The sequence below is a fragment of the Adiantum capillus-veneris genome, chromosome 30 (genome assembly GCF_014529385.1).
Source record: "Adiantum capillus-veneris isolate H3 chromosome 30, ASM1452938v2, whole genome shotgun sequence".
NCBI lineage: Eukaryota > Viridiplantae > Streptophyta > Polypodiopsida > Polypodiales > Pteridaceae > Adiantum > Adiantum capillus-veneris.
The window spans coordinates 96,509,041-96,536,965 of NC_140960.1; the positions used below are offsets into that span (position 1 = coordinate 96,509,041).

General features: G+C 41.7%; 2 protein-coding genes and 2 pseudogenes across 2 annotated transcripts; 1 reads left to right on the forward strand and 3 right to left on the reverse strand.

Annotated features, from left to right (window-relative positions):
• Window positions 1–7,003: 7,003 nt before the first annotated feature.
• LOC147418457 (uncharacterized) lies at window positions 7,004–7,853 on the reverse strand (annotated as a pseudogene).
• A 4,901-nt stretch (window positions 7,854–12,754) lies between these two features.
• LOC147418458 (uncharacterized) lies at window positions 12,755–14,321 on the forward strand. Its single transcript, XM_086507113.1, has 6 exons — window positions 12,755–12,986; window positions 13,062–13,167; window positions 13,252–13,459; window positions 13,530–13,657; window positions 13,736–13,798; window positions 13,871–14,321. Exons 1-6 carry the CDS (start codon window positions 12,755–12,757, stop codon window positions 14,319–14,321), a joined length of 1,188 nt encoding a protein of 395 aa, XP_086363239.1.
• Window positions 14,322–17,301: 2,980 nt separating this feature from the next.
• LOC147418459 (uncharacterized) lies at window positions 17,302–18,057 on the reverse strand. Its single transcript, XM_086506542.1, has one exon. It carries the CDS (start codon window positions 18,016–18,018, stop codon window positions 17,302–17,304), a length of 717 nt encoding a protein of 238 aa, XP_086362668.1. The 5' UTR covers window positions 18,019–18,057.
• A 34-nt stretch (window positions 18,058–18,091) lies between these two features.
• Window positions 18,092–18,568, reverse strand: LOC147418460 (uncharacterized; annotated as a pseudogene).
• Window positions 18,569–27,925: the final 9,357 nt, after the last annotated feature.

Consider the following 27,925-nt stretch of genomic DNA (forward strand, 5'->3'; position numbering starts at 1 on the left):
ACACTGTGGAGGTTGTGTGCATGTTTGAGAAACATTTTCCTACTACCATGCTAACCATTTAGGTGCATCTTCTTGTTCCATAGTTGATGAGGTGGAAATAGCTGGCACAGTACATTCCAGATGGATGTTCGTTTTAGAACGTTTCATGAAAACACTCAAGAGATATGTGCGTCAGAAAGCACGTCCGGAGGGTAGCATGGCAGAAGGTTGGTATCAAAGTCCCTAGTGTACATTGGAGAGTGGCTAGACGGATTTGATAAAGCCCGGGATATGCTATGGAAAACCATAGATGACGAGCGCATATCTGGGATTGTCATGTGCAATCTCGGTGTTGAGAAGAAGATGACGGAAGATCTAGAGGCTAAAATCAACCGATTTTGCATGCTTCACAATCCAGTGATGCAAAAGTGGATTTCACAATATGAGGATGCAAAGCAAGAGCGACAAAGGGTACGAATCGAGTGGAGACGGGGAAGACGACCACCGATGCACTATCCGACGGGTCTGGAGAGCCTACCAACATTCATGAGCTTAAGATGGTTGCACAACCGATTGAAAAGCACACAACAGTGCGGTGAAGCAGTGACTGAGGAAGAGTGGGAATACTCTTGGGGTTTGCAATGTACGACTAGTGATTTTCTATATGTTTGAATGGCCACTCATAATCTTTGTTGATTGTAGTATAAGTCATACACAGCAGCATGGTGTAAAGGTCGACATTTTAGGGTGGAACGGATCGACAAAAAGCGTTTTACTCAAGATTGTAGAATCATGGCAAAATTTGAACAGTCTAGTCGACGACGGTCCTCTGATGCAGATCCTGTGGTGGCAGAACTCTCTTACTTCGGCACTTAAATTTTGTCCTTTAGTCGAGTTGGTCCTTGATCTTTATTCTTTTATTTTTACTTTGAGGATCGATTATATTTTTTGTCGACTTTTCGACGTGCATTGTTCAGGATAATGGGGGGTCGCCAAAAAAACTGTGCGTAGAGGAGAGTCTGGTTTTCTGAGGTGGATTCAACTAAGAAATGGACTGACCTAAGAGACACTTTCGTACTACCCAGCATTGTGAACAAGTGTGTAAATAGTTAACATCACATTTTAGAATTTATGTGCTTGGAAGCTCTCATGTAAGTTATGTGGCTCTGGCAGGTGATATTTCATCCTAACAAAGTCTGCATCAAATTGGTGGTACGTCATAGAGGTAGCCCCTCGTAGTGCACGAACGTATGAAGGATACCATGCATCAATCACAGCGGCATCAATGGAGGAGATCGGAGAAGATGCTCAGTTAGAAGCCGTTGAGGTGGTGCCATACTAACATCAAGTTGCTACTCTCTATGGGGTGCATGCAGAGGATCTACAAAATGAAACGGAGGACATTTGTTTAAACGGAGAGCTCTATAGATATAGGAAGTTATGCTAAGCTATGCGAGGATGAGAGAGATCTCTCTTAAAGCCATAAATATTGTATTTGAAAATTTTTCTATGTTTGTAAAAACTCTGGCTCTCTAAGTACCTTCCATGTTGTATAACGCTCTTTTGATTTTGTGCTCACATCCTGGGCAATCCATGGCCACATACAGCTCCACCACCTAGTTTTTCGACTACAAGATTTGATTGTGCTCTCTCTTTCTCTCTCTCTCTCTCTCTCTCTCTCTCTCTCTCTCTCTCTCTCTCTCTCTCTCTCTTTCGATTGAAAATTCTGAGTTATCGACTTGCCTCTTCCATCACTCAAGTTGAATAGAAGAAGAACGCGTTCTGTTGCTGCTAGCCTTTGAACATTCCAAAGCTACAAGCACCTTCGAGTTCTACGTCCAAAATAAAGAGATAGTTCGGATTCTTGTACGATTATCTGTTTTGAACAATTTTGCTTCGTTTTGTAAAAACTCTAGCTCTCTAAGTACCTTCCATGTTGTATAACGCTCTTTTGATTTTGCGCTCACATCCTGGGCAATCCATGGCCACATGCAGCTCCACCACCTGGTTTTTCAACTGCAAGATTTGATTGTGTGCACTCTCTCTCTCTCTCTCTCTCTCTCTCTCTCTCTCTGGCTCTCTCTCTCTCTCTTTCGATTGAAAATTCTAAATTATCGACTTGCCTCTTCCATCACTCAAGTTGAATAGAAGAAGAACACGTCATTGCGTCATTGTATTTATATGCGTCATCGCGTCATTGCATCATTGTATTTAATGGTCTTTACGTCCACTCTAGGTACGTATGCTCTGGGTATGTTCTCACAAGCAAGGACGACGAGCACCTCCTCTCTCTCTCTCTCTCTCTCTCTCTCTCTCTCTATCTATCTATCTATCTACTTGTCCATGTTTTCTACTTTATTCATTCAATATTAAGTTTAAATGTTGCAGGTATGGATGATGAGGAGTTTCTTTCTTCTTTGTCACCGCAGCAGAGATAGTGGTACGTGGAGCGTCATCGCTCTGGTACACCATCACGCGTTCCTAATCCATCCGCATCTCCCTCTGTTTCGGAGCATTCAGCGTGCTCTAAAGCTTCGGTGTCGACGAGACGATCTTCACACTTGTCTAGGGGCCGGCGCTCTAGTGGTGGTGGTGGCGGTTGTTGTGGGGATTCCGCCGCCGATGCTTCGACACCACCTCGTGTTCGATGAGGCTGTTTACCCTCCCCTTCTTTGCCAGTCCCGACACCAGCCACAGCATCGCCATCGGCACCAGGTTTTGCGCGGCTGACTGCCGTTCTAAGCACCTACACATCACTAGCTACTTCTCCAGGAGTCACTCCAGTGGACACTCCTCGCTTCGGGGCTGAGACTCCAATGGAGACACCTGACTTCCGTACCCCCGTCGACACGCCGCTAGATACCCCTGTCGGGACACCCAAGTCCATGCGTTAGTGGCGAGAGGGCTTGCCTTACTCCGTCGACTTCAGTGACGGCATCATCTTGGATGATGAAGGCAAGAAGGTGATTTCGCGCATGCGCGGTCTTTGCTCTCAGGTGTTTAGACACTACATACTAAACAGCTGGAGTGAAGTACCGAATAAATTTAAAAGACAGAGTCATCAGCATTCTTCATGACGAGTTTCCCGTTCCAACACGGGATGAGTGCTTCAATGAAGACGCGATGAAGGTTCAAATGCGCGAATATTGCAAGCACAAGTGTTCCGAAGTGCAAAAAGCAATCAAGCATGGGTGGAACAGACCAGATTGGCTGGCCAAAAAGATTGGAAGAAAGAAAGCAGTGCGCGAGAATCCCGACAAGTGGAAGCAACAAAAGGAGGCAGCCAGAGCGTGAGTGGAGGCAGAAGCTCGCACCACTTGGGGAGCGGTGGGTGGGCATCATTTGAGGCCGATTTTGTAAGTGTTTTCGCATTGCTCTCTATGTTTGATAGTTTAGGGTTTATGGGTTTTTAAATTCTAACATAATGGATTCTTTGTATTTTGACAGTGGTCGATGACAAGACGTGATCCCACAGCGTAGGAGCGTGAGTACGCAGGCAGGAAGGGCTTAAACGCCCTTATGGATTTCTGAGTTCTTGCGACGGCATGGTTAGTATTAGGGTTTACTCTTTTCTATTTGTTGTATTGTTTTATAAACGTCGCTATATGTTTATACTTACAAAAAGCTGTCTTATTGTTTTTGTTTGGCAAAATCCGACAGATACGCCGCTTGGATGCGATGAGACGTTTGATTAGACGATGTCAGTTTAGCCATAACTAGATAGCATTAGTTTCTTTTTGCCATAGCTTATGTATCATGAGACGATTTTTATACGTCTTTTTGAAAACCATGTATATTTTTTCAATAACGACAATGGTTTGTAACTATTACATTTGCAAAGTTTAACAATCAAGTGATTTTGCCTATGTGTACAGTTGTCATTGATTTACTTTCATCAATTTACGCTTGTCAGTTTTGTATCTTTATTTTGCAAACAATACGTACTATGGATGATGGAGTTAATGGTTATATTGTCTTGTGGGTGACTATTTTGGGTCTATATCTACCTTTGCACTTTTTTTCAAAGGGGAATCAATTAATGAAACATTCAATATTAATGAATGCCCTGCCACCAAAAAAATTTCCTCTCGGCGTCGCTATGAATGTTGCTATATAAGGCTCTGCAGCGTTGCTATAGATGGCTCTGCAGCGTCGCTATAATCGTCGCTCGCTATAGACGTCGCTATATAGCGACGCTTATGCTTATAGGGACTGTTATAGCGACGTTTCGTATCGATGCTGGTAGTGACGCTCTTAGCGACGCCAGGGGTTATAAAACCCAGTGTATTTCCGTCGCTAAAAGCGTCACAAAAGCACACAACCTCTTGTAGTGTTTGACATATAACAACGTTGGATTGTCATTACATGATGATACACATTTGCAATTGACGTTTCAAAAGAACTTTGCACTTACAAAAGCTCAAATTCATCTTGACCCGTCTCCATTTCTTGATCCTCTCTAAGCTTCAACTTTTTGGTCCAAAGAGCCCAAGACACCAAAACATCCAATGCCTCTAACTCTTCACTTAATTTTTCAAAATCAAATGACTGTTTAGGAGATGTCCGTTGCACACCCCTTAGAAATTCATCAAGTCGTTTGTACATCAAGTCTACGTTGTTCTCCCCCATTAGCTTCATAGCAATAGATTCTTTTGTTGATTTTGGTAAGCTACAAGCCTAAATCATCACAAAAAACAAGTGTAAATTGTCTAGAACAAAAACATCAAGTGTGAATTGTTTAGAACATAGTGTGTAAGGGAGATGAAAAGAAACATAAGTATACATTAGCAAGTACTCCCACATGCTTATCTCAAGAAGTAAACTTTTCACTTTTAGATTTTGGAACCTGAAATAAAGATACAATAGACATCAACATTCTATTCAACTAAGTGCTACAACCTTCTAGAATCAAGAATTTACTCGAGTGGAAGCATTCTCCTTAAATCTAGCTGGAACTTTTATGCTTCTCTTAGAGGTTTTGCTTGTTCTATCTATGCCCTTCAAAAACATTCCACTAGCTTCTACATATCTTGTGAAATAGGCATCACAACATATAGCTTAAGACATCACAAACTTGTACTGGTACCACATTCTCGCTTTTGCACTTGATTATTAGAGATATCCCTAAGAGCCTACAAAACAGGTCAATGTTTGAAGCCCTTCATTACAACTATTCTATAAATAAATTGGAGCAATAAAAATATGCCGTCTTTTTTGGACGTACCATTTTTCTTTGTATGGGGTTTCCCCTGTCAATACACATTGAGTCCTTGAGTAGAAAAAGGAACATTATATCTCTAAATTTGAGCTGTCTATAGCCCTTACCATCAATTTGCTCATGCACACAACTTTTTCCTTCTTTGCTTGTGTGCTTCTTATAGTGGTATCATTATGGTCCTACACAACATAGTAGTAGTTAAGTGATATATTAAAATTGAAATCCTTGGGATTAAGCAAGTATACCTTTTTCAGTATCTCATCTTCACTTTACTCTTTGCTTTGTGATGGATGATTTGCAACCTATAAATCATCCTTTATTATTACTAATGCATACCTACTTATCACATGAAAAAAGAAGATTGGATAGTATGAACCTTACAAATCCTTCAATCACTCCAATAGATGGGTCTTCAAAGGGGCCATCCAAGTTAAACATTTTCCATGTACATTGTAAGGATGAGAGAAATTTAAACAAAATAAACCATTTTGTACCCCATGTATCATAGAATAATCTACCTTGTTATTTTCTTCCACGGTACTATCCAAGTTATTGAACAGTTTTGCATTTAAATGAGAGCTACTTGCTACAAGCATCTATTAAAGAAAAATCCAAGTAAAAAGCATATATATACCACAAATTACTAATCAACTTGCAAGATAGAGGAGCCTTTTTATTAAGTACCTCTTCAAGTTGCTTGTTTGTTGGCTGTGGATCCCCAAACCCAAGCGGTCCATTGAACTTTTTCAACAAAAAATTGCTTAATTATTCTCAATGGAAGGAATATCATTGATGCTTCAATAAATGCAAACGTATACCTGATCAAGAATCTTTGAGCAAGCAATCTTTTCTTTGTTAGAAGAAATGGATGCTTGAACATGTGAGGGTAAGCCATTTGCAATATTTATAACCTAAACAATCAAAGAAGCAAAATTTGAAGGGTTTACAAAAAGATAAATAGACAATCAACTCTTAACAAGAGTAGGCATACGTCTTCTAGCTGTCTTGAATGCTCAAAGTCACAAGCAAGAGATAGCCTTTTTTATTGAGTGTGTGATCGAACCAGTAGGAGTATTCTCATCCTTTTAGAATAGAACATTGACATGTGAGAAAACACCAAAGTTAATACGCAAAGGTATGTAATGAATTTACCTCTAATTGAGATTGAGACCACTTCTTTGTGTGTTCTATGGTTGAATTCACACTTGACTTTTGTTGCAAAGATAAGGGGCTTGTTTCTTTCCAAGGCTATAAGCAACTTGTAGTTAGAAAACATATTCAAAGACAAATAGTTGATCTTTACAAAGCAAAAGAGAAATATTACATGTCCTTCTTCATCGGTTGATCGAGGCTCAATCTTGCTAAGAAACACAAGTGGAACCTCTATTATTTGATTCTAAATTTGAAAAATAAAAAGTGAGCTATCAAAAATCTTAAAAGTGAATGTAATTTAGGTGTTTTACTAGAGGGGTACTTACAATATGGAATCTAGATCCTGGTAGAAGACTTCTAGGAATATAAAGACTCTTTGCATCATCGCTCAATGATTCAATCTCCACCTTCCACCACTCATAATCATGTTCACCATGTGACTTTGAAAAGACTATGCCTCTTCTTTTGTGTGCGAATCAAGGACGGGAATGGAGCAAAATTGTTGTGGTGTACCTTTGGGAAACGATCCACATCTACATCTCACATTCTCTTCAATTATACGATTGGATGCTCCCATGATTTTGACCTTTTCTTGGCCACTAGTAGGCACATAGCAAACCTCTTGTATATGATGTAGAGGGGCAGAGAAATTTTCTATACCTTCAAACAAATCATCTACTTCAAGGTCAACCATCTCAGTGCCTACTTCTTCGTGGTTTCTATCTTCATCAACACTCTCCAAGTGTAAGATATCTTCCACTGGGATCTGGTGGATTTTACCAAGCCCTTCAAACAATGGCACTGCTTTGAGTCTCATGTAACGTCTATGCTGGTTTATTTTTAGAAAGATTTGTCTCTCTGTCATATAATCGGAATCCTTGACTTCATTACGGGCTCGAAAAGGAGATAGTGTTCTTCGCTTCCGATGAATGAACTTATCCGCTTGCTACCTCATTTCCTTGTCCTTCTTGAAGTCTGCTTGCATAAACTTGTCGATGGGAAACAAACCTAGCCCTTGTTCGGTCCACATGCGAATCCGTTCCATGTTCCTATTGTATGTGCGATGCTCCCAAGCATGATTTATATGAAGCAAAACTTTTTCCTTTGCACTCTTTGGGATTTGGACTACAAAATGAGATTCTGATTGCTTGGCAATTGAGTTCATTGTTGGAAAAATTTGCTTCATCTCTCCCAACGTATGTCAAGGACAAATGATCATGCTGCATGTGAGGTGTCACTTCTTGCGAAACTTGTTTTGCTAGTGGGACAAAGTCTCTGCCTCGCCCATTTGCTTTGCGCCCAACTACAAAATAGCCTGTGTCCCACTAACCTCTATTCCAAGGCTCCCCATGAAGCCACAGAGGTGTACAAAAGACTTCTTCCCGCCGATTTTGTTCTCGCATATACTTTTGGTATAGCGATCCATTCCCAAATATTCATTAACAAACACTGCTACTTTTTCAGCATTCCATAAGAAGCTGCTTTTCAAAGGCTCATTCTCCATGTTGATGTGATTGCTATTACCCTACAAAACAAAACACATCATAAATTTCAGTAAATGGGCCCAATTTTATCAATAAAAATCACCCTCTAGATAATCATGTATTTTTGTGAATGATATTGGCTTATATTTGTGATTTCAATCATGTTTCAAATAATTCCTTGACTACAAACCATGCTTGATTTTTACTTTTGTAAGCAATATGTAAAGATGATATTAAACAAGGGGGAGGGTTTTGTTTTACAAAACTCATGCTAAAGGGAGAATTTCTATCCCAATATTTGGGTAATGCTGGTTCTAATGGGTGGAGATAAGCAATGGAGCTTCACTTCACAATGAAAAAGTACCTTATAAGTGGAAAACTGCACGAAGAGGTCGAGCTTCTTTGCAACTGCAGGAGCACGGTGGCTTGATGACGAAGTTGAAGCTTGGAACAAGCTACACAAGCTACATATTTCGTCAAAGAAGTCAATGGGAAGAGGAAGGTGCAATGGAGAAGGTCAAGGGAGAGACGAAGGTGCACAGAGGAGATAGCTTTGCCAATGGAGAAGAAGTCTATGGGAAGAGGAAGGTGCAATGGAAAAGCTTAAGGGACAAAGGAAGGTGCACAAAGGAGACGTTAGTTGGCGATGGTGTGAAGAAATGAGCGCACGAAGTGAAGGTAAGAAAAATGCTTAATAATAATCGATTATGCATGGTAAGGCGTGCCCAAGATGTTTCAATTTAGGCCAATATCTAAATACACAATAAAAGTGCTTAATATTGCTTGGAGCTTTTTTAAAAACTTGAGCAACGACGGCGCCGTCGTTGCTCAAACTCAAAAGAAAGAAGAAAATGGACGAAGTATAGCTTGGAAGCGTCGAGCTCGCGTTAGAGGCAGGCCTGTTGAAAGCAAGAGAGGTGATATAAGCTGTGGGAGGCGAGGGTCCATCAACGCGAATAGGGTATGTTTTGTATTTGGTTTGATGTGATTACGACGAGCTGTGGCGTGAGAGAGAGGGCGTTTGCCAGGGAAAGAAGGGTAGGGGGCCCTTCAAAGGCAACATAACGAGATGTGGCGTGAGAGAGAGGGAGAAAAACGAAATTAAATGAAATGTTATCTGAACGTCTTCAAAATGCCCTGCGTGAGAGAGAGGGAGAAAAATGAAATGAGCTAAAATGTTATATAACCTTTTCAAAAGGCCATAGTGATCTATAAGACAATTTTGAAGGCCAGAAAGTTACAATGTGGTTGATTGCCTTGACATACCATTTGTGGCAGTGCCCAATAACCCCTCTAAATCCATAGCCATAGAGCCTCGCAATAAGTGAATGCATTTATGTGCACCGATGACATCAGTGAGGATGACATTTGTTTCTTTTTGGCACTGTCTATTCGGGGCAAATTTTGTCTTGGTTTCAAGCTTGACTCCCTCATTCTCCCTTGCATTTCACCTTCTTCCCATCCTATCCCTATACCAAATAGCCTCTCAAAACAATAGATGACGGATAATTTTTATATACTTTAGGTTTTGTTTATTACTGAGCAGATCACAAGGATGCCGTGGCGGTTTCATCTTTCTCATTCTATCCAACAAGGATGCCCCCTAGCCCCTTATTTGTTTTTGTTCTTTGCTGAGGCATCTTGGTTCACACTTGCCGGATGATGGACTAGATGGTCAACATTCTAGTGGTCCAAAGGGCTTGGCGAGATGCGAAGCAGTGATACCAAGGGTGGCGAGTGGACACCATGGCTAGCCTATCATTCCCACCTCAGTCTGGATATGTGTAGTTGTCTCTCAAATATATTTCTTACTAGTTATGGATGGGAGGTACTCTGTTTTATATATAATCTGTTTTGTGTGGTCTAGGGGGACTAGTCTCAGGTCTAGAGTCGAGTGATTGTCATAGCACTTCCCATGCACTTCCCACGCTGCTACAGCCATGCAAAAACGCTGATGTAGACTTCTAAAAATGCGGCTAATCTTGGCTGAGAATCGCTGTCCCAAGGGGCTGAAAAAAACTGGATCAATGGCCGCAAAAACGTTGTCCAAGGAGGCTGAAAAACGTTGTCAATCCAGGCTGAGAAACACTGTCCAAAGGGGCTGAAAAACGTTATCAATCCCGGCTGAAAAATGTTGTCCAAAGGGGCTAATCTGCTACGGAGGTGGCTGCTGAAAACGTTGGGCTTCACTGATGGGAAACGCCAGGGCTTTGCGGGGTTTCTTGCTTGAGAAGTCTTCTGGAGGGTAGGTGCGACAACATGTCTTTAAGATGCGAGCATAGGTGATTGCATCCGGAGAGATGCGTTTGCTTCGCATCAGCCGAGAATAGTTCAGAACTTCCTCTTCCCTCCCCTATTCGGCATATGTCTGACTAACAAAGTGCCAAGCATTCCTTTTTTTATCCACAACCCTAGCTAACACTACCATGTGAGTTCTTTAGGAAGTCTAAGTAATGATGGTCGACGACATGTCTTTAAGATGCGAGCGTAGGTGGTAGGTGATTGCATCTGGAGAGATGCGCTCGCTCTGCATCAACTGAAAGTTGTCTAGAGCTTCTTCGCCCCACCCCTATTCGGCATATCTCTGACTAACAAAGTGCCAAGCATTGCATTTTTTCTTGACAACCCTAGCTAACACTACCATGTGAGTCCTTTTGTCTATCTCAGCAATGATGGCAGAACTACGACATTTCTTTAAGATGCGAGTGTAGGTGATTGCATCTTGAGATATGCACTCGCTTCGCATCAGCCGAAAACATTTCAGATCTTCCTCTTCCCTCCCCTATTCGGCATATCTCTGACTAACAAAGTGCCAAGCATTGCATTTTTTCTCGACAACCCTAGCTAACACTACCATGTGAGTCCTATTGCCCATCTCAACAATGATGGCCTACGACATGTCTTTAAGATGCGATCGTAGGTGATTGCATCGGGAGAGATGCGTTCGCTTCGCATCAGCCGAAAATAGTTCAGAGCTTCCTCTTCCCTCCCCTATATTGGCATATCTCTGACTAACAAAGTGCCAAGCATTGCGTTTTTTCTCCTCAACCCTAGCTAACACTACCATGTGAGTCCTTTTGCCCATCTTAGCAATGATGGCCGACGACATGTCTTTAAGATGCGAGCGTAGGTGATTGCATCTGGAGAAAACGCTGCTACAGCCATGCAAAAACACTGATGTAGACCTCTGAAAATGCGGCTAATCTTGGCTGAGAACCGCTATCCCAAGGGGCTGAAAAACGCTAGATCAATGGCCGCAAAAACGTTGTCTAAGGGGGCTGAAAAACGATGTCAATCCAAGCTGAAAAACACTGTCCAAAGGGGCTGAAAAACGTTGTCCAAAGGGGCGTTCGCTTCGCATCGCTCCGAAGTGCGTTCGCTTTGCATCAGCTGAAAATTGAATTTTCGCTGCCCATTTCAGCATCTTGCATAGTGGCACATGCCTTCAAGGTTAATGCATCTGGAGCAATGCCTTGCCTCTGCATTGGCTGAAAACATTGGCTGAAAACAGCCTGGCTCCCTAGCCTTGCCACATTTGACCTACATGTTCTTGACAAAAACTACATAATTTGGCCTACATTGCGAAAATTTGTGTTTCTTCTCGACAACACCGAACTAAAAGCACCATGTTAGTTCTTTTGCCCATCTTAGCAATGATGGTCGAACTGCGACATGTCTTTAAGATGCGAGTGTAGGTGGTTGCATCTGGAGAGATGCGTTCGCTTCCTATCGGCCAAAAGCAATTCAGAGATTCTTCGCCCCTCCCCTATTGGGCATATCTCTTACTGACAAAGTGCCAAGCATTGTGTTTTTTCTCAACAAGCCCAACTAACAGTACCATGTGAGTTCTTTCGCCCATAGTAGTAGTGATTTCCAAACTACGAGATGTATTTAGGATGCGACCGAAGGTGATTGCATCTGGAGACATGCGCTCACTTCACATGAGCTGAAAACTGAATTTTGATCCCCATTTCAACATCTTGTATAGCGCCACATGCCTTCAAGTTGAATGCTACTGGGGCGATGCCTTGCCTCCGCATTGGCTGAAAACAGCGTTGGCTCCCTAGTCCTGCCACATTTGGCCTACATGTTGAGCAAGGTATTGCGATAAATTGCATTTTTTCTCAACAAATTGAGCAAGGTAGTGCTTCTTCGTCCCGCTCCTATTCGGCATATCCCATCTCAAGGATGGCAAATTGCCACATGTCTTTAAGATGCAAGCACAGGTGATTGTATCTAGAGAGATAAGCTCGCTTCGCATCATCTAAAAACAGTTCAGAGCTTTCGGACCCTACCTCTACTTGGCATATCCTTTACCAACAAAATCATCATGAATTTTGTTGCCCATTTCAGCATCCTATATAGTGCCACATTCCTTCAAGGGGAACGCATAGGTAAATGCATCTAGAGTGATGCCCTGCATTCGCATTTGCTTAATACTTTCATATTCTTTTTGTAATTATGACTTTCTAATCAATGTGTTTAGGTTTTTACACTTGTCTTCTAGTGTTTGAAGTTGCTTTTGACTTAAGGATCCAGGTTATTGTAAGTAGTTCGCTTTTTGCTCATTAAATCATCTTGATAAATGACAAGTTGACAAAATTTTGAATATTTTGTGTGTGGTAAGGTAATGGTGGCAGAATCAGAAACCACCAAACCCTCATTAGGAGCTGTTGTTGATACCCTGTCCCAACTTTCAAACCCAAAAGAGACTAGTCTTGATGTCTATGTTGAGAAGACCAAGACTAGGTACATGGAGCTTGATGCAAAACTCTTGCAAACTTGGGTTGCTAAGCATGAGGTATATCGAGATATAGAGCTCCCTTGGGTACCCTTGTGTCAATTGGTGGGTCATGAAGCAGTCTGCAGCACTAGAGGGAACATTGGGGAATTAGAAAATAAGTTTAAAAAAGTAGGATATATGTCAAGTCTTGGAAACTTTCTTGTTTCTGAATTTTTGCCCAATGGAGAGAGGATTGGCGTGTTAGAAGAGGAAGAGAAACAGTGGGATGCGTCCTTTTGGGGTGCTATTAATCGAGAGTTTAAGATGGAGTTATCCCTTTCTCAAAGTTGGATGCATCTTAAAGGTCAAAAATTGGTGGTACTCGATGGGAACCATCGTCTCAAAGCTTGGACGTCACAAATCAACACTCGTAAGTCTTGTTTGTTTTCAAAGATATTCATTGTACATCAATAAATATTGTAATACAAGTGTGAAAAAATTGTAGTTTGTCGTGATGATCCTTCAAAGTACGTGCGTGTTAAGTGCACCATGACGTATTTCTCTCCTGACGAACAGTATTTAATGCTATGGACTCTAGACTGCCTAAGCAGGTAAAAGGTAACTCTGGCACTCATTATTCTTTCTCCTTTGTAAGAATCTCTTCTGATGTTCTTTTTTGCTTGACACTTCCATAGCTTGACACAAACTCATGTGAAGCGGTCACTTGCAAGTTATATCTTTCTCATTAGGAGGCTCGATCTTGGAAACGAGCAAAGCTGGAAGAAATTCTTCGACGAAGAGGCTCTACAAGAAATTGAAGTAGAAATACAAGAGGACAAAAGGGTGCATCCTTGGATTTGGTGGAAAATTCCCCTCGGTTTTCTCATGCAGTTGATGTATTCGGTAGCTTACATATGCTTTGTACTCATCTGTCTCTTGTAAAGCATCTACAAAAATTTTGTTTCACATATAGGAAGAATTTAAGGAACAGCTATCAAAAAGACTCACAGAATTCAGCCTCTCTTGTGAAGATCAAGGCTATAATGAAATATACAAGAGCTCCATTGATGAGGTCGAGACGTATCTCAAGAATAAATACGGGTGCAAATTGGTTGCAGTGGCAAATCTGGCACTAGGAGAGAGGTGGTTTAGCAAGCTATATGGTCTAGACTAGGAGAGTGAACACAATGTCACACTTGATAAGCTTCTCACAATTACGCAAACCCCACTTATAGCACAAAGGTAATCTGGAAGTGCTTTTGGGATGGTATGTTGAAGTCGCTAATCCTTTTATGTGCTTTGTAATGCTTGCAGGAAGGTTTGGGTACTAGATCGTATTTTAAGCAAAGACATTGGTAGGCTATGGGGTTTTGATGAAGGAGAAAAAGAATGGCGCAACTATATAGCATACTACTCCTATTGGGAGTCAGTTGTGGAGCGAGCAATGGACCTTATAAAGGAGGACAAGGAAATGCCCTTTGATATTTGGAGCGACGCCATACGAGATTTCTTTTATTCTTGCCAAAAAGAGCACCTTCTTCACTGTTTTAGGGAGATATCTAAATTGACTCCTGGAATGAAAGTACAAAAGATGCCCTATTTGGAAGCTACAGCTTGGAGATTTGCATATAGGCAAGTATGGTTAGTAGAAGGTTTGCAAGCTGACAAGGGGACGGGGATGAAAATAATCTCTAATAGGAGATTTATGCATCGAAAGTTGTGTCTAATCGAAAGTTATCAATCAAGAGTTTTGTATTCGTCTTAATCTTATAAATATGGTCCTTTGTATTGCGATATTTCATTTGCATTTATGTCCATCTTCATTTTCATGCAATCTCATGTTATTAAGTGTATTCAAAATGATAGAAAAATGTGTGAAAACGTAACGAATTCGAAAAAAATCAATTCTTTGTTTTTTTATCAAAATGTGTGATACATCATTTCAAGCTTTGCATCCCTACTATTTGTGAAGCTGGTTCTCTAGCTTGATTTGCTTTTCATCTTTAAAATTTGTATGTCAAAAGTGCACCTTTGAGAGTGTCCTTGTAATAGCTAAAAATATCCTATAATAAATTTAGCATGTTTTACAAGCTAAAAATTTTAAGGTTTCACTCTTACTACTGGTTCTACACTTCTAAAACATGTATCATATTCTTCGTACTTAGCATTTAAATTTAAAAGGTAAAGAAATGTCAATTTCTAGTTCATCATTTTCCTTGCACCTCCACACAAAGGCCACATTCACTAAAAATATTATTGTAGATGCTTCACATTACTCCATCTCTACTTTTCCACCACACCCACCATGAATTTCAACTTGGTTATTTATTATTGGCACTCTCAATGTAGAGCTATCTTTTTTGAGGAAATCTTGAGCTGGTTGTGAGCTAAGCTAATCAACTTCATCAAGATCGATAACCCCCCCCCCCCCCCCCCCCTCCCTTCACGTCCCCACCTCTCTCTCTCCCTCCCCCACACCCACTCCCAATATTTATGTTTTCCTAAAAAGGGCTTCCTTTTATTGTCAATATTTTTTTGGTAGCAAAATTTTCTATATGGATATTTATGCTTTTGTAAAAATGATAAATTTACCATACTCAAAAAGCTATCTTCATAAAAATATTTATCAATTAGAGCTATGGTGTAAAAGATACGCACTAGAACTACATGTACAAATGTTTTTCATTGTGAAAATTTTGCACTAAGTAACTTGGAACAACAATGTGCAAATAATTCATTATAGTAACTTGAAAGTAGAAATAATTCTCATGTATGAAGTAGAGTATAATACCTAAAGATTCTTCTTTTTTTACTTACAATTGTGATGCATTTTTTTATTACTATGAAATGAGGGTGTGACAATAATAAACATGTGAAAAATAGAAGATTTACACCATAAATTCTACTTTGATAGTGAGAAAAGTGTTATTCACACTTTAAAGTGTGAATGTCAGAATTAACATCATGTTTTTCTAGGTGAGAAAAAGTCTAAAACTTGTTGTGTGTGCACCTTATTAATGTGGCCTCCATCATTTCATACCTCACCTAAATAGCGAAGCCCGAGCCTTCAAAATCTTCCCTTCCTGATCGGAGCCCATAGCGGTGTTAAAAGGGTCCCTACAGGTAATCTCCTTTTTCAACCATTCCGAATCGCACCAATCACACATCTGGTTTCAACATTGTCTGGCTACCAATGTTTCAAAACAAGAGATTTAATTTCTCTCCAGTTATTATTAACATGCCATGCCATCATCTCAGATTCCAAAGGCGGTTTTTTTTTCAGAAGTGCTGACAAGTCAGCTTTGTTATCCCACCAACAGAGTGCATCAGACCGGACACCCGAAACCATCCGTTGCCTTTGAGATACCGCCAAGAGCGCTTATTGGGGGTTGTGCCCACCACCTTGGTGATGCAACTCCAACCCTTTTCCTACAGATAATCTCATTTTTCAACCACTCCAAACTGAACCAATCACATATCTGGTTTCAACATTGTCTGGTTGCCAATGTTTCAAAACAAGAGATTTTGTCTCCAGTTATTATTAGCATGCCATGCCATGATCTAAGATTCCAAAGGCTTTTTTGCACAAGGATGTCCTATTGGCAAGAGAATCACTCTCCTCTTATTTTGGTTAGTGCTTCTTTGCAGTTTTTGCATGCGTCCTTTGTGGGTTCATGTTCTTACCTTTGTAGAAACCTCGAAGGTCCATTGAGAAAAAGCACCGGTCTTTGGAGCTCCTCTCGATTAGTAGCTAATTGTTCATCTTCCTACATTTGTAGAAACCCTTGTGAAGGTCCTTTGAGAAAAAGCGTCGATCTTTGGAGCTCCTTTTATTAGTAGTTAATTGTTCCTACTACTACTACTCGCTTCCATTTTTATTGCAGCCTTAGCTGGAACCTCAATGAGATTCATCCATGCTAGCTCTCCGCTAACGGCCCAATTGAGGTGGCCTATATGTAGCCATCAACTTGTCTGCAAGAAAATGCGAATGACAGATTCAATCTCGAGTGCAGATGGAGGGATATTTTTACGCTCACTTTCTTACCATTAGGATAGATGCACTTACCATGACACTCTATGCACCATTCCTTTATAATGCAGCTCCACACTCCCACGCTCCTCCGGAGCCTTGCTGAGGCTGCTGAGGAAGCTTTCCATTAAAGCTTGGAGGAAGCAAGGAAGAGAAGAGGAGGAAGAGAGGAGCATTGGGAAGAAGTGTGGAAATTAGAGGTACTGCTCTACTTTGTGCATACACACACATAGAGACGTGCTAGTGCAGGAGGCGGTTACCAAGAGACACGTGTGGACAGATGCAACCGCTCACATTATTCGGGTTGGAGACCTCTATTAATAGAGGTATGATTGAGATTACAAAAGTCATGCTGACGTGTCAAAGCCTTGTGGCTTATTTCCAACACTCCCCCATAAGCAAAAAATTCTTTGATAATTGGAGAGATGATGCATTGCAGATTTTCTATATGCACAATGCATTACAATCATGCTCAGCTAGTTTGCTTGAAGCTCTTGAAGTCTTTGAGAAATTTGAGCTGCTTGGCTGCATTCTTCATCTTTCATCTTGGCATGTTCGGGTGTTGGTAATCTTTTGGTCGCCAGAAAGGAGCTTCGGATGCTCGAGCTTCATTTGCTACATTTCTCCCCCTCAAGGGAGTGCATCCAAATGCAGATGGAGAACCATGAGGTAAGTGTGGGGGTTGCCCACATTGTGAACATTAATAGCAAGAGTGCTATTGTCCATCGCCCAATAAATGTTTTGGATCGGGAGCAGCTAAGGATCCATGTGGAAGGAGGGATTTAGTACTTTGTTGAGGGGTTGGAAGAAGAGGTATCACAATGTTGCCAACGGTAATGAATGTTAGAGCCGATAGTGTTGGACACCATGGTGAAGCTGAGGGATTAAGTGGTGCAGAGGGTGGAGAGGCAGCCATATAGGCTGAAGCAAGAGATGGTCGTCGGAGGAAAGAGGTAGGTGATTGAGAGGATGAGTTGTTGGAGAGATTTGTCAATATGGGTGTGGAGGAACGTTGTCGAAGGAAAGAGACATCCAGTGAAGAGGAAGCAACCTGTAGAGGTACAAGGAGTTCCGCTTCAGATCGTGAGAGCCCATGGCTGGAAGGAGTTTTGGCTTTCCCATGGCCGTAAGGGAAAGGTTGAGGGTCAGATGGTGAAGAGCTTATGACTGAGGCTCGCCCAGTTGTAGGCATGTAGTTCAAGGTTGTCGATGGCGAGGGTCTTGAAAAAGATGCAGGACTTCCAGCAAGGTGAGGATGTGGTTTTGTTGGTGAGGCATGGCTCCCAAAGTGGAGGGTTTTCAAGGAAATGGGAAGATGAAGTTGGGCAGGGAGCAACTCCTTGTTGTAAGGACCCCCCGGATCAAACACTTGTACATCAACTTCATTCGTAGCCTCATCTTTCTCTTCGTCTTCTTCGAGTAGGGGAACCATTGTGTATGCTTCTTGAAAATCAAGGAAGCAAAAGTGATTACGAAATTGACTTGCATGTAAAGCAGAAATGAATTTACTGTATTTTGGTATGGCTCGTCATTTCATCATTTTCTTCTTCAGAAGGTTGTTCATTTTCTTGCATGTTGCTTTCTGCAGCACTAGCAGCTTGCCCAACAACTTGCGGGTCAGAGGCTCTGAGATGCATTGGAAAAACTTGTGTTGCAGTGGTTTCGCCAGGCTCAGAGGTTGAGGTTGATTATTTTGTTGCTTGTCTTGCAGCGTTTTCGCCAGGCTCAGAGGTCCGTTCTTTTGTTGCTTGTCCTGCAGTGTTCTCGCCAGGCTCAGAGGCTGAATTCGCTTGCCCAGTTTTGTGCAGGTTACTAAGATGGTCAGAGACGGGTTCTTTGTTTTGAGAATGCAGGTTGAATTTCTCTGCTTCGCTTGTGGCTTGCCCTTGAGGGAATTGATGAGGATTAGAGGCCCAAGAATATTGAAGAAAGAAGTCCCGTGCGAGGAGAGGTCCACAATGGGGATCGCCTTCTGCAGCCATATTATTGGCGAGGAATTTTGCACGGAGCGCAATAACTGTGCAGTCACTGTGCGCAGCCAGGTGAGACGAGATGATGGGCGGCATCACAGGCACGTAGGAGTGCTATCTACTCGATGATACCATGTGGAAATTAGAGGTGATACTCTACACTGTGCATACACACACACATAGACGTGCTGGTGCAGGAGGCGGTTACCAAGAGATGCATGTGGACAGATGAAACCACTCACATTATTCGGGTTGGAGACCTCTATCAATAGAGGTACGATTGAGATTACAAACGTCATGCTAACGTGTCAAAGCCTTGCATCTTATTTCCAACAAGAAGAACCAAGGGAGGAGAAAGAAGAGAAGGAAGAAAGCTTGGAATCGAGTTGTTTTAAGCCTGTAGAGCCGTCGAGCACCACCACTGCGGAGCTGTTCCTGCTGCCTCTCGTCCGTCACCGCCCAGTGCTGATGTCGCCGGTGGTGCTACCCTGCAGCACCCGAGAGGAAAACCAAAACTCTCTCTCTCTCTTTCTGACAGGTGTGCAGCCCCCCCACCACCTCTTCCTTGGCCAGCAGTGAGCGGGAAGAAGTCCACACTCCCTCCCACGCTCGCCATTCGTTTGTCTCTCTGTTCAAATAGAGGTTACAACATTTGAAAATTTTTGTCATTTTTTTTAGTTCAAGGGTTAAGGCATTAAGCCCACTTTCTACCTTCCACCCACCACTTTCCAATTCTAGCCTTAAGAGGCTCATCACACGCAAAATGGCAGCAGTGTGTAAGCTTCCGTAGCAAGGCTTTTTGTGGTAATCGGATACGGTATCAAAAAGTTCTTTCCCGCACCAGAAAATTCCGGTGATATTTAGCAGAACATTCTAGAAAGGCTCTCTTCATGCAAAAATTATTAGGTAGAGGAAACTTCAACGTTTTAGTCGATTTCTGCAACAGACTCGCTTACCTTACCGCATTGGATTCGTGCCGCCGTCGGGAGCTTTTTGCATCGGATTTTCCTCGATAGAGGGGGGTGACTATTTTCTATGTGCTTTTCTTTAGCGTGTGCTTTCTAATTTTGTAACTTTTTGCATTTCTTTAAATTTTTTTTAAAAATAAAGATATCTGCCCCGTTTGCTAGTTCTTTAGCTTTTTCTAGACTTCTCTCCTCGATCGTGGGCTTAACCCCGATCGAGTTATCTGGCCACAGACGTCAGATTTTGACCCTTCCGGAGGCACGCTCGTCGGTCATGCCACGTGATCCGCAAGCACCCTTCTCCAAGCCCTGGGTGACGAAGAGGACCTCTTGGAGTACGGCCTGGATGATTATGACCTCGCCGACCCAACGGACCTCGTGTCCGAGATGGAGCTCTCTAGCGGGATGTACCACTATTTTACCGCCAAACTGACCACCTTAGAGAGGATCCAGGGTGATTTGGTTACGATGCTTCAAAGCATCTCCACGCGGTTAGGCGCGTTGAAAGTGGCTTCGCTTAACCCAACTCCTCGAGGCAGACGGACCCCTGTGGCGCAGGTGAGCTTAGTCTCGTCAGCGTTCACAGGGGTACCACTCAATGTACCGGCAGGGCTGTTTGTAGAGACAACCTCGCACTTCCTCAAAGACCTAAAGCCGCCGAGGTTTGGGGGCGAGGAACGGGAATGAAACAAAGACTCTGTCAATATGTTCCTAGAGTGAAGTGGTCGGACTTGCATGCGCTGCGATAGCAGCCTAGCCACGTGCAGCCCGTAGAGGCTAGCCTCTCATTAACTGGCAAGGCTTACAAGTGGTGGATGAATCTAACCCCTCATTCTGCCACTTGGATGGAAATTGAAGCAATGTTTCGCAAAGAATTCTTGCCAGCTAATGACGAGAGAAAAAATGGGAGTTGTGGGATAAATGTTCTATGGAGAACAAATCCCTAACTCAGTACATCTCGGACTATAGGGGGATAGTACTCAAGCTAAAAATGATCGATGAATTCCAAAAGCTACGGGGCTTCAAGAGAGGTTTCATAGACGGTTACCTTGAGTACGTAGAGCCCTTAGCACCTAAAGATCTTTCTGAGGCTATTAAATATGCATAGATATTTGATGACATCAAGCGCCGTGGTGTGCGAGATGGGGCAGGGCGGAGCGGAGAGAAGAAAGGGTGCAGGGTTTAAGAGGAAAGAGTTCCATAGTGAACGGCCAGGGGATAAGATAGACAAAGGGAATCAAAACGGTCGTTAGTCCAAAAAACCACGACCTTTCAAGAAAAAGAGAGAGAGTCGAAAATCCACAAGAAAAAGAGAGTAGAAAATCCACAAGAAAGAGCAGTACGCTAAAGCACGCAACATTAGGACCAAAAACAACTAAAAAGGGTTGTTTGTTAATCTAAGGATTAAGGAATAGTCCAATAGTCATTTGACACGTATACAAAAGTATGGCACTCTTGTCTCCTCTATTTTGGGTTTCGATGGTCCTATTTTGACGGAGAACGGCTAAATGTCTTGATCATAATTAAAGCTGAAACTGCTATATTTAGGTGCTTTCGGCAAGTGATCTCATTAAATTTGCGGTCCAAAGTAATGAAGTCTCATCTTTTATTCTATTTTATATTTCACAAAAGCGTTGTCAAAAGATACGAAATCTATGTTAGAAGGCTCTCAAAACAAGGCCATTAATGACAAATCACCTACTTTTTTCAAATGTATACCTTTTTCACTCTCTCTCTATTTTGTGAGGGGTTTAAGTCTTTCCGTCTCTATATTTTCTTTCTTTTTTTCTAATCTTTGAGTTTTCATGGCGTCTTTGGCACGTCGCCCTTCACATAACATAACTTCTTATGACTTTCATAACGTTAGAGAGGATGGTCTTTGGAAGCCCATATCTTTTCGTGTGAATGACTGGGTAACAATGCTTCCTTCATGCAAAGGTGTACACAGAGTGAAGAGAACTAAACGTGATAAAGTAAAAAACCATTGGAAAGGTCCTGTTCTTGCTTTCAAAGTGACCGAAAATGGCTGGCTACCTAAGGTTCAACATGTGTACATGGCCAAGGATATGGTGTTAGACTAAGAAGAACATCCCACGCTGCATTCTTACTGTAAGTAAAGAAAAACTTCTATTTGATACAATAAATTTGTCATTCTCCCATTGTTTTTTCTCATTTTTTGATTCCATTCCAGACATATTTCCTTCAACAGCTGTGGAATGGCAGCCTGTGGAGAGATGAAGTGGGACGTTCAAAACAATGCATAAAGGGATTGCAAATGCTATGTATGCTGACAAGCCACCTTCCTTTTATAAAACAATGGATTTGTTTGTCTATTTTTGCAGAATACAAGGTTCCATCAGGAGAAGGTGCATATGGAGAACTACATCAGTTACTCGTTCCCACCATAAGTTCACTTGACTGGGAAGCTCTTCATGCATGTACTATATCAATCTTCAAATCCAAGATCAAAGAAGACATCCTTCACACTAGGTTGGTAATGGGACATTTTTATGTCCTGTTAACTGACCATTTTCCTTGAATTCTGTCAAGAGTTTCAAAATGGATTTTGAGGTGCTATCTATCTAAAAAGTTATCTCATGAGCTGAAAAAAACTCGACATTTTTTTGGAATATCAATTCCATCTTTAACATTGTCCTTGCACAACATTTCATAGCCTAAACTGTGTGAAAAAACGGGTCCTGTTTTTGGCTTTTTTCAACTTTTTACAACTATACCACTCTAGAATTCATGTTTGTGAGGTCTATAATGCTAGAGAACTATCTTTAGTAGTCCACAACATGTCCTGATGCTTCTAGGGAGAAATAAATATTAAAGTTGTAAGTTATAACCAAATTACAAAAAATGTCATATCCTGTTTTTTAGCCAATTTTAGGTCTTCTATGATTTTTTTGGTGGATTTCATGATATCCAAATGCATTTTTGATTTTCTATGTCGCATATTGTAACATAAAGCTAACATTCCTTGAGTTTTGGGGCACCTAATACCCTATTTTGCATAGTACACAACGATGGTTGATTTTTTCAATTATAGAAGAAAACGAAACATTGTAGTATATCAAGTATAGCTTTTTCAATATTGTTAGTTTCTTGTGACAACTACATGCATTTTGTAGGTAGTAACCATATCTAGTCATAAGGATCAAATTTGGCTAGATATTGAATAGTTTCTATGGGATTCTACAACTCATAATGTTGAACCCAGTTTTTTCATGTTTGCTGTATTAAACACTTCATCTTTGTCCCCAAGATTCCCCTTGGTAAGAGATGTATTATTATTTTGACATGCTCCATGGCTCCTTATGAACATAAAGGACAATAGGGAACTAAGAAAACATGCGTATATTATTTTTATTGAGCGTGGCTAAAGAAACTTTGATGATATGTTTGCAGAATGGTAAAAATTTAACTTTTATGTACCTATTTATTTTGGCAAAACAAAAAATAGCGAGTGAGAAGCAATCATATGTTCTGATCACCAACCCATTGAAGTTAACTAGGGAATTTATCTCAAGTCCTACAAAAATCCTAAATCTTATTTTTATGCAACATAACGTAAGAAATGACTGTTTTGATGAAAATGCACTTGTCCATCAACTTTGGAGGCTTGGTATGACCAAAAGATGAGAAATATTACAAGTTTCTTATTTTTTCCATGTGTAGTAGGCCTTTAACTATAACCTCATGAAAGGATTCTACAAAATGAGTGGATCTACTATGGTTTTGGAGGTTTTTTTCAAAACCCTGAAAGGACACTTTTATGTCCTGTTAGGTTACCAACCTAGTGTTAAAGCTATGTCTCCGGCAGGATATCAAGAAGGATTAAAGTTCAATGGTTCTTGCCTATACATGTCTTTGTGGCATGTTTCAAAACAATGGACTTGCAGAGTACAAAGACGATGTGGCTTAATAGAAGACTTTCTATGACTGATTTGGATAATGTACTTGGAGACGGAAGGAGCACCAAAGAAACTTTCCATATTGACGATAATATTAGTTGTAGAGTAAGCCCAAATTCTATGTCTATCTCATATCAACTATGTCGTCAATCATTAGTTCTGGGCTACGACTATAGGAGATGGAGAAGCAAATTAGGTAGCTGGGTTCCTCTCGACTCTCAGAAAAAATTTTCAGACTTTGAACTAAAGGTCACAGTCCATCCACACACCAAGTATAGAAGTCTTATAGTAACAAAAAATTGGAAACTACATGGTGTTAGAGAATCTCTTTAGTTTCTTAATGAAACATCTCCTAAGTATAGGTTCAAAGTGGATGGAATGTGGTGAGCACAAGGATGGAGAATTCAACCTCTTGCATCACATGCCTTCACCCAAAAAGAGTTTTATTTGAGCCACTTGCGAGGACTTGAAAAACAAGTTCAATATTATAATCATTGCATTTTGCCAATATATTTATCTTTTCTCTACCTTATTGTGATCATTATTTATGTTGTTTTAAACTTACGTGACACAATGATACACATTTAAGAATTGATAATTGGTATTAAGTATTTGAAGTACAAAATTATGAATCACCAAAGGGTATATGTTCATATGGACAAAATGAACAAAAGTGTATATAAATTTTGTGGATAAATCAATCATGAAACTCCACTTTTCTTTTTGCTTGAGAGTATTCTGCATCCTTAGAGACCCTTTTTCTTTTGTGTTCAGGAGGGGGTGAAAGTTCAGGAGTGGGTGGTGGTGACTTGGGCTCCTCAGGGCTTGGCACGGGGACTTGGCAAGGGTTGGTGCTTTGGTATCCTGAGGAGTGGTTGGCTTGGGTGACTTGGCAACCTTCTTTGGCAACATGATTAGTAGCTTGAAAGGTGAGCTAGGTGCCTCCCCTTACTCTTCTTAGCTGTACGACGCTTTTGTACCTTGAATTTCAATGGTGAGTGGAATGGATGGACCTTTGTCTCTTCTCTTCTTGTTGCAGGGCTCTTCTTCATGGTGGGACTCTTCCCCTTGGTAGGACTCTTCTTGGCATGGCTCTTCTTTGTAGGACTCTTCTTCTTGTGATTCCTTTGTAGGACCAGTCTTACAGAGTTACTTGTGAAATTTATGAATTCACAGACAACTCAAGGAGCCACAAGTGGCACGGTTCAAGGGAACCAAGCTCGCTCAAGGAGTCTAAGAGACAAGTGCTGCAGAAGATGTAGAAGGTAGCAATGCACTACTTAAGAATATCACCATTCCTGAGTTTCACGGGGAAGAGCATGATCGCAACAAGGATATGGTCAATGCGTTCTTACACAAATGGAGTGATATTCATATATTCACTATACAGCATAACACAAAGATTTTGATGCAGCAGATTTCGACGGCCGTACCTTTCCACGCGTTTCTGAGGGACTTGCAGTCCGTCGATATACACATGGAAAGGGGTGTCAAAATGCACGTGGAAATATGTGTGGAAAGGTAAACATTACCACGTGTATTTCCACAGATATTCCCACGTGTTTTTCGACGCATATTTCAACGAAAAAAAAATTGGAGGAAAAAAAAGAAATCCGTGCGCAGGCGGTCATTTTCGCCTGCGATGCGCTCAGATCTGGTCTTGGCTGAAACCTGCTACACAGGTATTATGAGCTCTCCCCCCCCCCCCCCCCCCCCCCCCCCCCAACCCCTCTCTCTCTACATCGTGTGTGTGTGTGTGTGTAGTAGAGAGAGAGAGAGAGAGAGAGAGAGAGAGAGAGAGAGAGAGAGAGAGAGAGAGAGAGAGAGAGAGAAGTGTGTGTGTGTGTGTGTAGGAAAGAGAGAGAGAGAGAGAGAGAGAGAGAGAGAGAGAGAGAGAGAGAGAGAGAGAGAGAGAAGTGTGTGTGTGTGTGTGTGTGTGTGTGTAGGAAAGAGAGAGAGAGAGAGAGAGAGAGAAATGTGTGTGTGTGTGTGTAGGAAATCAAAGAGAGAGAGAGAGAGAGAGAGAGAGAGAGAGAGAGAGAGAGAGAGAAACGTGTGTGTGTGTGTGTGTGTAAGAAACTAAAGAGAGAGAGAGAGAGAGAGAGAGAGAGAGAGAGAGAGAGAGAGAGAGAGAGAGAGAGAGAGAGAGAGAGAGAGAGAGAGAGAGAAATGTGAAGAGGAAGGTGCAATGGAAAAGCTCAAGGGACAAAGGAAGGTGCACAGAGGAGACGTTAGTTGGCAATGGCGTGAAGAAATGAGCGCATGAAGTGAAGGTAAGAAAAATGATGAATAATAATTGATTATGCATGGCAAGGCGTGCCCAAGATGTTTCAATATAGGCCAATATCTAAATACACAATATAGTGCTTAATATTGCTTGGAGCTTTTTTTAAAAGTTGAGCAACGATGGCGTCGTCGTTGCTCAAACTCAAAAGAAAGAAGAAAATGGACGAAGTATAGCTTGGAAGCGTCGAGCTCGCATTAGAGGCAGGCATGTTGGAAGCAAGAGAGGCGATATAAGCTGTGGGAGGCGAGGGTCCATCAACGTGAATAGGGTATGTTTCGTGTTTCATTTGATGTGATTACGACGAGCTGTGGTATGAGAGAGAGGGCGTTTGCCAGGGAAAGCGGGGTAGGGGGGCCTTCAAAGGCAACATAACAAGATGTGGCGTGAGAAAGAGGAAGAAAAACGAAATGAAATGAAATGTTATCTGAACGTCTTCAAAATGCCCTGCGTGAGAGAGAGGGAGAAAAATGAAATGAACTAAAATGTTATATAACCTTTTCAAAAGGCCATAGTGACCTATAAGACCATTTTGAAGGCCAAAAAGTTACAATGTGGTTGATTTCCTTGACATACCATTTGTGGCAGTGCCCAATACCCCCTCTAAATCCACATCCATAGAGCCTCGCAATGGGTGAATGCATTTATGTGCACCGATGACATCAGTGAGGATGACATTTGTTTCTTTTTGGCACTGTCCATTTGGGGCAAATTTTGTCTTGGTTTCAAGCTTGGCTCCCTCATTCTCCCTTGCATTTCCCCTTCTTCCACTGCTTCCCATCCTATCCCTATACCAAATAGCCGCTCAAAACAATAGATGACGGATAATTTTTATATACTTTAGGGTTTGTTTACTACTGAGCACATGACAAGGATGTTGTGGCGGTTACATTGCATGGCGGTTTCATTTTTCTCATTCTGTCCAACAAGGATTCCCCCTGGCCCCTTATTTGTTTTTGTTCTTTGCTGAGGCGTCTTGGTTCACACTTGCCGGATGATGGACTAGGTGGTCGACATTCTAGTGGTCCAAAGGGCTTGGCGAGATGCGAAGCAGTGATACCAAGGGTGGCGAGTGGACACCATGGCTAGCCTATCATTCCTACCTCAATCTGGATATGTGTAGTTGTCTCTCAAATATATTTCTTAGTAGTTATGGATGGGAGGTACTCTGTTGTATATATAATCTGTTTTGTGTGGTCTAGGGGGACTAGTCTCAGGTCTAGAGTCGAGTGATTGTCAGAGCACTTCCCATGCTGCTACAGCCATGCAAAAATGCTGATGTAGACTTCTTAAAATGCGGCTAATCTTGGCTGAGAATCGCTGTCCCAAGGGGCTGGATCAATGGCCGCAAAAACGTTGTCCAAGGGGGCTGAAAAACGTTGGCTGAGAAACACTGTCCAAAGGGGCTGAGAAACGTTGTCAATCCCGGCTGAAAAACGTTGTTCAAAGGGGCTGATCTGCTACGGAGGTGGCTGCTGAAAACGTTGGCCTTCACTGATGGAAAACGCCAGGGCTTTGCGGGGTTTCTTGCTTGAGAAGTCTTCCGGAGGGTAGGTGCAACGACATGTCTTTAAGATGTGAGCGTAGGTGATTGCATCCGGAGAGATGCGTTCACTTTGCATCAGCCGAGAATAGTTCAGAGCTTCCTCTTCCCTCCCTTATTCGGCATATGTCTGACTAACAAAGTGACAAGCATTACTTTTTTTCTCCACAACCCTAGTTAACACTACCATGTGAGTTCTTTAGGAAGTCTCACTAATGATGGTCAACGACATGTCTTTAAGATGCGAGCGTAGGTGGTAGGTGATTGCATCTGGAGAGATGGGCTCGCTCTGCATCAGCTAAAAATTGTCTAGAGCTTCTTCGCCCCACCCCTATTCGGCATATCTCTGACTAACAAAGTGCCAAGCATTGCATTTTTTCTTGACAACCCTAGCTAACACTACCATGTGAGTTATTTTGTCCATCTCAACAATGATGGCAGAACTGCAACATTTCTTTAAAATGCGAGTGTAGGTGATTGCATCTGGAGATATGCACTCGCTTTGCATCAGCCAAAAACAGTTCAGATCTTCCTCTTCCCTACTCTATTCGGCATATCTCTGACTAACAAAGTGCCCAGCATTGCGTTTTTTCTCGACAACCCTAGCTAACACTACCATGTGAGTCCTATTGCCCATCTCAACAATGATGGCCTACAACA

Coding starts and splice junctions, on each gene's coding strand:
- LOC147418458 (XM_086507113.1), top strand. CDS start 12,755: ATGTCAAGTCTTGGAAACTTTCTTGTTTCTGAATTTTTGCCCAATGGA. Junction 13,168..13,251: donor ACTCTAGACTGCCTAAGCAG/GTAAAAGGTAAC, acceptor ACACTTCCATAG/CTTGACACAAACTCATGTGA. Junction 13,658..13,735: donor TATCTCAAGAATAAATACGG/GTGCAAATTGGT, acceptor AGACTAGGAGAG/TGAACACAATGTCACACTTG.
- LOC147418459 (XM_086506542.1), bottom strand. CDS start 18,018: ATGGTTCCCCTACTCGAAGAAGACGAAGAGAAAGATGAGGCTACGAAT.